At 61.8% G+C, this 9,659-nt stretch overlaps 1 protein-coding gene across 1 annotated transcript; it reads right to left on the reverse strand.

Annotated features, from left to right (window-relative positions):
* Window positions 1-1,374: 1,374 nt before the first annotated feature.
* LBRM_08_0640 (conserved hypothetical protein) lies at window positions 1,375-8,739 on the reverse strand (the record flags this gene model as incomplete). Its single annotated transcript, XM_001562073.2, has 1 exon — window positions 1,375-8,739. One exon carries the CDS (start codon window positions 8,737-8,739, stop codon window positions 1,375-1,377), a length of 7,365 nt encoding a protein of 2,454 aa, XP_001562123.2.
* Between the last annotated feature and the right edge of the window lie 920 nt (window positions 8,740-9,659).

Genomic DNA, 9,659 nt, shown 5'->3' on the forward strand with positions numbered 1-9,659 from the left:
GAGCCCCCCCCCCTTAACTGGTAATCCCGTCGAGGGGGCAGCAGGAGCACATCGCCGCGCTGGTAGCCAGGTTCCATGCTCCCGCTCAGCACCACGACGATGCTGGCCTCGCAGTTGGTGGCTATCGCCACGCTACGCCAGCAAACGAAGATAATGCTCAAGAGAATACCAATATTTATGACTTGCTGAATGACATCGCGAGGGCGCAGCGACAGCAGCGTGTCGATGTGTTCACGCATGGCGTGTGTGTGTGTGTGTGTCTGTGCGAGGGGTGGCGATCGGAAGGGTGGGGGGAGGGAGAGGAGAGGAAAGAAAGACCTGGTGATGTGTGCAGCACACAGACGCGCATGGTTGCGACAGCGGTAGTGTGGAAGGCGGCGTGGGAAGAGGTGAATGTTGGGGGGGGGGGAGAGAGTTGGGTGTAACGACGAAGGGCATCGGGGTGACAGAGAGAGAGAGAAAGGGATGCGCGTGGCACGCGTGAGAGGTGCGTGGAAAACAGAGCGGCGCTGACTGGGTCGCCGATACACACGTACAGAGAACAGTCCACGCAAGCTCAGCTTCATGTACGTGTCTCTCTGTCCGCAGTTTCTGCTTCCTTGTTCCGACACATCTGCCCTTCCCGAACTCTTCACATATGCAAGCCAGAGAGAGAGAGAGGGCGAGAGCGAGGGAAAGAGGGAAAGTGGGGGAACGAGAGAGCAGTGATGCACGTTGCCCCTCCCTCCCTCCCTCCCTCCGCTCTGTAGACACGCGTAGAGGCGCGTACGTGTTGGTGTTATGAGCGTCTTGTCTGTCCGCTTGTTTTCGTGACGTAAAATGGAGCACCAAAAAGAGGGCACGGACGGAACCGCATGAGATGGGGCGACACGCACCCCTACGCACATCGACAGAGGGAACCAGACGAAGCGCCGACGCCGAGAGGCACGTCCGCCCCCCCGCCCCTCCAAAAGCTGACAAGGATACCCAACACGTGTGTGTGCGCACAGCTTACCCGAACACGGTTACAGAGCGGACTTGTTGTGCGCAATGGAGATCAAAAGAGTCTTACGAAGTGAAAGAGGGGGGGGGGGGAGGGGGGCTGTGAAGACGGGACGAGGCGGCCAACGTCCCTGACAAACCACACTCGCCAACGAAGTCCTCATCGACCCCCCCTCCCCTCCCCCACACGCCTCCCTTCCGTCCCTCTTTCGTCTTTGTGTGTGTTTTTTTTTTCTTTCTTTCTTTCCATCACCCTGTCGCTTTCCCCGCCCTGGAAGAGAGGTAAGTGGCGGCCAAGACGAAATGTGCCCAAGACACTCGCACCGAGGAATGACTCGCAGAGTTATCAACTTTTCCTACAACACACAAAGCGCACCGAGAGAGGCGCGCCAACTATGCGACCCGGAAGATACTTCGGCTGCCGTCTGTCAGCGTTGGCTCAGCCTTCGCTTTCGCGGTAATACCGTCACTGGCACTACTGCTGTCCAGCACACCCGCCTCCTCCATGCGCAGCGCCGCCTGTTTCAGCAGCGACTTGCTCTCTGCGTTGCCGACGCACATGTACGCGAGGTCCGCAAACGTCATCTCCGACCGCGCCGTGCCACCAATGCGCACACCGACGTGGTGGGCGATGGGCGGCCGCGTTACGGCTGGCAGGAAGTGCTGGCTGAGCACCTTTAGGAAGTCCGTGAAGAGAAAGTCCATGTCGCTACTGAAGGCAGTGAAGATGTGGATGTAGTGGTGCGCGACTTCGAAGAGTGCCGACGTGGCGGCGGCAAGGGCGGCTCGCTTAACGTGCGCGGGGACGGTGGTAGCCTTTGCCCATCTTCGAGTGCCGCCTTCGAGCCGGCGCGTTTGCTTGCGGCGTCGCCCGTCGCCCGGTGTCGCTGGCACGACGCTTCCCGACTCCTCGGGGCTCTCTTCATCGACGCCCTCGGCGTCGTCGTCGGCGCCCTCAATGCTGTCAACATCTGCATCGCCCTCGTTCGCCGTAGCCGCGTCCACATGCGCCGCCATCGCTGCCAGCCCACTCGCCAGCACGTTGAGCACACGTGGCGAGAACTCCTGCGACTCCATTCCGCGCATTACACACGTGAACAGCGCGCACATTAGTGGAGGCAGCATCGCTGGACGGGACCACAGCACCTGCTGGTGTGCCGAATGGCCCAGCCAGGTCTTGGTGAGCAGCAGGATAAGCTGCACCAGCTCGCCCTCGCGCAGCAGCGGCGTCGTCGATGCCTCCGCGCAGTGTGGCGCTCTGGAGCCCTCCAAGAGAGAGAGCAGCACCAGCCACACATTGTCGAGCAATTCCTGCGCGGCGCTACTGTTGACGCGAGGTTGTCTCACACCTCGGCACGCGATCAGTTGCTGCTGCGATGCCCAGGAGGCAATCAGCGCAGAGGCGTCGGACGCGCTTGATACGGCAGGGTGTGCGGCAACGGCGGCACAGACGCGGATGCACAGCGAAGAGAGGGATGGACTAGTACCACCGTGAGTCCCCACCGCCGCCAGCGACGCGGCAGAAGAGGACGGGGACGAGAGCCACACCAGCAGGTGCTGCGCGTGTGGCAGCAGCATCTCAGCTGGCAGACGTGGGCGGACAGAAAGCAAGTGCACGAGCAGCTCCGCCGCCGCCGGAGCTGCCACAGCGAAGGAGCTTGCGTCTGCGCTGGAACGAGGCGACGCTCTTGGAATAGTGCTCGTCAGTAGACTATTCACGTGTTCGTGGAAGAGTGGTGGTACTCCTTCAGCAGTGAGGACGCGGAGCGTATTCGGCAACGCCCGCAGCATCGTCGCCACGCGGGTGTATGTGCTGGCGGTCCACGCCGCCGCTGCATCCCCTTCAACGCAGGCGTTCATGTCACAGTAGGCGCAGAGAAACTTCCTCATGCGCGCCTGCGAGTCATCCTGAAGTCCCTCGGTTGTCGCAGAGTCGTCTCTAAGGGCCGCCGAAACGCACTGAAGCTTCCACAAGAGCCATAGTGCACACACGCCTGCTTCCTCGCCAGCGCTTAACAGCCGCATCCACAATCCGTCGCATACGCGGCCCACATGCACATCGCTGCGTGCCGCTCCTTTGGTCGCTGTCGCCGTAATCCCGAAGAAGTCGGCCAGCTGACAGCGCAGGTTGTTGCCTGTCACACCACCGACTGCGTCGCTGCCGTCGTCACCAGTCGTGCGAGAGAGAGCGAGCACTTCAGCTAAGAATGCGTCGACACCGCCTGAGAGGCTGCTGTGGTGCACCGTCGGCTCGTTGTCGCCATGGCTGCGGACACGCTTCGAGCCACCGCCGCTGCCTCCACCAATACGACTACCGCTACCCTTGGACATCTGGTGCTGCTTGCTGCGAGCGCTCGACCACATACAAGTGAAGAGCTGGCGAAAGGTAACACACGCCTTCTGCAGCACGGCGGCGGATGCGTTACACTCACCCTCTGCTGTGTGGCTGAGATGCATCACAGTACACGCAATAGATCGCAGCTGGTCACACCACAGCTTCTCCACCGCCTCCAAAGCATCGGACGAAGCGACTGCCGCTGCCCTAGGAGCAGAAGAGACCGTGGCGCCGTTCGCCACGTCACCAGCGCCGCCGTCTGTCGTATCGCGCACTTGTCGCCGTTTCTCTCCTGGTGCGGTGGTGGCGGCGGATGCAATATGGACAAACAAACGATGCTCTGCGGGCGCCCCATCATGACCATTGAATTGCTCGAGAAACGCCGTCAACGCGACAGTAGCTGCCGCGCCGGTGGAGACGCCGTTGCTCGACGCTATCGCAGCGCCGCGTGCGTGAAATCCACTGGCGACGGCGTGCAGGAACACGACCGCTGGCGTCTGCATCAATGCCTCAAGGTTTCCGTCGGTTGTCCTGGCCCGCCACGATGCCTGCGCGGCGGCCACGCAGATCTGGTAGAGCAGCGCGAGCGTACTCATGCTAGCGCTGATTACAGCGGCGGCCGTAGCGAAGGTCAACGGCATGGCCACCGCCGTACTGTCACTGCAAAGTCCCGTCAGAGTGAGGAGGCGCTTCACGAAGGCGGGGGCGAAGAGTTGGATGCCTACGCCGCGCAGCTCATCCTCGAACGTCATGTCCTTCAAGGCGACAAACACCTCGTCTTCCTCTCCTTCGTTGACCGCTGTGGTGAGGGTGGACGCTGTCAGCGGGGCTGGCGCACTCAGGTCACTGAGCGAGGTCGCGGGCACCTTCAGTGCCTCAACGTAGGCCACGGACATGCCGCAGCGCGACAGAGCCGGGGCTGTTGGGCGCGCTGCCGATGACGACGCGACCGCCGATTCCCTCGCCAACGTTAGCAGCACCCGGCGGAGCACACCCGCGGCGCGTGGCTCACTACGGAGCGTACACAGCAGTACCGATAGGAGCTGCCGCATGAGCAGTGCAAAGCTGTGCATCTCGGTAGAGCGATGAGGGGCCTGCGCTGGTGTCCCATCGGCGTCGCCAAGCCGCCCCTTCGCGTACTTCCGCCACACCCTCGCTACGTGCGTCACGGCGCACACCGTGTGCGCGACGACCGAGGGCCAGTACGGGTTATGGCCCACCACCGCGTACGCTGCCACGAGGGATGCCGTGAGAACCATCCACTGCCGCCGGACTAGCTCGCGCCGCTGACGCGCGGACAAGGCCGCGCTCTCGCAGAATGTATCGCAGAGATCTTCAACGGGCAGCGACACAAGTGCGTCGACAAGCGCGCGCGTCACTGTCGCAGGGATGCACTGCAAACACCGCGACAGCCACGCCGGTGTCTCTGTCCTCTCGGCGGAAGAAACTGCGGCGGAGCGCAGGAGAAGCTCCATCATCGAGGCACGCGCATCCTTTTCCTTGCCAAGCGCCACCAAGCTGACCCACTCCTCCGAAGTCATTTGGTTCGCCAGCCACAGAGACACACCGGCCGGCCGCAGATGCGCTTTCGCAGCCGTGTCAAGCCTATCGTTGCCCAGGCAGTCCCATAGGTGCGCCACCATGTCACGAAGCTCCGCTTCAGGCCCTGCATGAGTTCCAAGGGCGACGGTCACTGTGCGTGCTAGCGACAGGCGCTGTAGTATAAGCGAAGGGGGAAGGAGTTCCAGCTGCAGCTGTCCCGGCACCGATGGCGAAGGTGCCACGACTTCGCTGTTGTTATACCACTCTGGGTGTGCCTGCAACAGGGGTTGTAACTCCGCCAGTGTCAGCGAGCCAACGAGGTTGCCCACGTGGCTCGTGAGCTGCCACAAGACATCCTCCAACATGCGGAGGTAGTCGTGCACATGCTGGGTGCCGAGGTCTTGCAGACAAAGAATGGTAACAGCACGGCATTGGCGGATCGTATATATGTGTTGAATCATCAGCAGACGCCTGTCGTGCAAGAGGTCACCATTAAGGTCCCTGGCCCTGGTTCCACTGTCCCGCGCTGCTGCTGCTGCTGGGTTGACCCTCTGCAGCTCCTCCACGGCGGTCATGAAAGACGCGCTCAGCAACAGCTCCAGTTGCGCTGCATGCTCCAGTAACGCACTGGCAGAGACAGACGTCGGCACAACACCTGCGAGAAGCGCTTCCATGAGCTCCAGCGCCAGAAGCATGCGCTGCACTTGAGCGTCATCGTGGGTCCAGGGAGACGTTGCAGTAGACGCCGCCTCGCCTTGTTCCTCGTCCTGAGCACCGCTGCTGATTTTGCCGTTGCGAGCCTCCACAAGCTCCGCCGCAACGCTGCTCAGACGCCCCAGAAGGCTCTCGGGGTCTAATGACGTCCCGGCCGCTGCCATGACTGCCTGTCGCACTGAGGGATGCGAAAACATCGCACGCAACGAGCGGATGGAAGACGCCGTATCGCCGCTGCCATCCATGGCCGCAGAGACGGCGGCCGCGGCGTCGGCGTTAGCAGCAAAGTCGCGCTGCTCGAGCAGGGCGTCGACTAGGCGCGGCAGGTCGTTGCTGCGGCCCAGACGAGCCGTAATGTCGCGCACAAAGGCTACTAGCATACTCGACAAGGACGAGATCAACGGGGCGTGGCGGGGTGGCGTGGCCATCCCCGCTGAGGTGATCGCGGTGCGCGAGGCAAGACGGAGGATGGTGGAGAGGCTCATGTCCACCACCTGCGGCGCCACCTTCTCGTACGCTGTCAGGCACGTTGACAGAGCCGCCTCCACCGAAGCGCGTGTTGCAGGGTCGTCATTGAGGGTCAGCACCGCGCTTCCCACGGTGGCGTTGGCGAAGAGTTCTTCCTTGGTGCGATTGCCGTTGCTGTTGCCTCCGATGCTGCTGCTGCTGCTGCTGCCAACATCGCCGCTTTCACCATCATTGGCCCCGCTCACCTCGTGTGTGGGGCCGCGCGGTAGCTGCTGCTGCGACGGGGTGAGGTCGAGTAACGGGGCCACTACCTTGGCAAATAACAAGCCCAGACACTCGTAGCCCATCCCCTTGTTGTAGCGGATGTCCTGCGCGAGGTTGAAGAGTGGCTGCTGCTGTTCCTGACTGCTGTGGTGGCGGTTGGTGTGACGTCGAGCGGCAGCGGCAGCAGCAGTCCCTGCTGTCATCTGCGCATTGTTGGCCAGAGACGCCTCCACGATGGCAAACATGCGTGCAATGCTGTTCCACGACACACTGCGCAGCCCGTAGCGGTCTAGCAGTTCTGCCGGGTAGGCCTCCATGAAGCGGTGGAGACCCAGAGTGAGCTGCTCCAGCAGAATGAGAGGCAGGTTTGTGTTGCCATCCTCAGATTCGTGCATCTGCCGAGCTGTGTCAGAGACGGCACCTTCGCCATCGCCGTCGGTGCCATCACGGGCACCAGCACCACCCGCCACGGAGTCAGCGGCAGCCGATGGCCGCAGTACCGAGATGAAGGAGAGATAGGAGGCAGTCGAGTGCTTGGAGAACGTCGAGAGAAGCGACACACGGCTGGCGAGAGATGTCAGACTGCCGCCAACGCTGGCGTCAGCGTGATCGACGTGGCGAGCGGTTTGGAAGGACGAGAGCGATGCCGTTTCGTCATCTCTGCTGACGCCACGGCGCTGCCGCTGGTGGTAGCCGCCAGTCGAGGACGCGGAGTCGGAGCCACCGCTATGCACCGAAGATGCACCGCTGGACACCGAGGGGGGTCCATCGCCCGGCGCTTCGTCCAGAAGCAGCGCCTTCTGCCTTGCCCTCTCTTTCCGCTGCTGCCTGTGCGACGTCCTCTCGAGTCCGCGGCGCGCGCGGGACTGCTGCCGCAACACCAGCCGTCGCTGCTCCTGCGCGAAGGAAGCCCACGACTCATTTCGGCAGAAACTCTCGAAATAAAATGGTGCACTCACGCACCACTGCGCGAGCACGAGAGCCGCGCGAGCGTGCGTCACCTCTTCGTAGGCATCGATGGCCCGGGTGTTGCCAGCAGCGTCACCCGCCAGCAGCGACTCCACAAGCCCTGGGTCAGCCGGCGGCGTCGTAGCAAACGTGAACAGCGCGTACTCGGAGGCCTGGCGCACATTGTGCTGCATTAGCCGCAGCTCATCCTCGCGGAAGTACACCACGTAGCGAGTCGCGCGGTTGCACGCGGTGCTGGACAGAAGCTGACTCAGCCAGTACTGCACGTCATCGCAGGCACGGCTGAGCTGCGCCGCGAGCCCCTTCGAAAGGTCCGCGATCGCGCCGAGCGCGCCGTGCAGCATGCTCAGGCGCTGGAAAAGAGAAAAGATGGAAAACAGGCTGGCAGCACAAGAGGAGGTGGGTGAAGGCTGCTGGGTTCCTGCGAGTGAGCACCGCGCAGACACCTGGATGTAGCGACGAAGCAGACTCAGCAGCACCGGCACACGCGTCGTAGATACCTCATGTACCGCTGCTCCCTCCCCAGCTCTATTGACTGCGTCGTTTGTAGCGCGCTGGGGCTTCTCTGTGGTGGCTTCGCTGTTGCCACTGCTGTGCCTGTGCCGCTGCTCGAGTTGCTTGTGCTTGTTCGCGACAATTTTCAGAAGCGCCGCGCAGGGCCGGGTGTGGTACAGGTGGCTGATGGGATAGCTTACCTGTACGCGCCGCAGCATCTGCGCCGTTGCAGTCACCAACACGAGCACCTGCGCAAGGATTGCCTTCCGCTGCTGCTCTTCATTGCTGATGCTGCCGGGCTGCAACTCCCCTCTTTCCGGTGTAGCAGCATTCGAACCGATCGAGACATCACTCAGCAGTAGGAGAGCAAGGTCGGTGCTGCTCGTGAGAAGATGCGCCACCGCCTTCGTGAAGTCATCTGACGAAGCATTGCTTCTCAGAGCACGGCTGCTTCCGATTGCTACTGTCATTTCCTTCAGCAGTGTCAGCAGCTCGAGCGCCTGTGCGTAGGGGACTGTGAAGATGAGAGAGGCAGCTGTGGCGCCGTCCTTACTGTTGCTGCTGCTGCTGCTGCTGGTACTCACGCTCTCCGCTGCAGCCTTCTTCGCCTGTTGCCCTGAGCCAGCTGCTGTGAGCACTGTGCTGTCGTTCATGCTGATCACAGGCGCAGTCGCGACGTTGGTGTTGACTTCGAACAGGTGCTGCGTGGTGAGAGCCACCGCGAAGCTCACGGCGTACACGAGCGCTTCTGTGTAGCGCGCTGGTGCCTTCGAGGTATCCGAGATGCTGTCGGCGTCGCCGCCGCGAACGGCCTGCACCGCCTCCCTCCACGTGCTCAGCAGCGTAAGGGCATAAATGTTTGCTCTTCGCGCATCCTTGAGTGACGTGCTCACAAAATCCTCTACGCTGTGCCGCTTCAGCCCGAGAGAGCCATACCGCTCCAGTCGCTGAATTGCCGCACAGGCGATCATCGTAGTCGCTGCCGACTGACCGACCAAGTGACGAGCCCAGGGAAGCAAAGAGCGGAAAGGAGACAGGGCAGATTAGAGGGGTGAGGGAGAGGGGTGACGAGATGGTCCTCTCCCCTTGTTCAGACGCGACACCCACCCACACGCACAGAGGGAGAGGGAGCTTTTTCTCCTCCGCTCGCGTTCTTCAGTGCTTGCCTGAGAGCCGCGTGTGTGCGGGCGGCGTGCAATTATGCGATTAACACCAAACAATAATTACAAATAAAAAAAAAAACGAACACCGCACAACGAGAGAGGCAAACGTAAGTTCGATTCCCTTCACCCGTGCACTCGCTCCTCTACAGCAACGACGTCACTCCCTCTCAAAAAAACGCCGGCAACGTTCGCGGCAAGAGGACAGGGCAGGGCGGGGGGGGGGGGCAAACCGCCAGTGGTGGGATGGGGAATGACGCGCACACACACACACACACACACACACACACACACACACACACCGAGTGAAAGAGAGGGGAAGAGTGAGAGTTTCAGTGATGGAAAAAGGGGGGATGTGCATGAGGGCGTGCGTAGAGGGGAGGACGCGCAGACGGCTGAGCGGGAAAGAGGGAGATCTCGTGGGCAAAGAACGCACTGCTGATGGGTAAAAGGAGCATCAGCGATGCATGCCGCCGGTGCTCAGAGTGAGGTGGGGCGGGAGAGACGGTCACTGGCCATACCGCCGGCGTAGCAGTCCCGTCTTTCGGTTCTCCTCCGCCCCCTCCTCCGCTCCAACATTTCTGCGGCCCCCCGGCACGGTGACTTAGCGGTAAAAGACGAGAAAACAACGACTGTCCCTCCTCCGTGGCTCACTTTCAGCAAACTTTTGGACGCAGAAAGTCACGCCCACGTACCTCTACTCACGTGCCAGCCTTCTTCGAGGCAAGAAA

This window comes from Leishmania braziliensis, chromosome 8, assembly GCF_000002845.2.
Source record: "Leishmania braziliensis MHOM/BR/75/M2904 complete genome, chromosome 8".
NCBI lineage: Eukaryota > Euglenozoa > Kinetoplastea > Trypanosomatida > Trypanosomatidae > Leishmania > Leishmania braziliensis.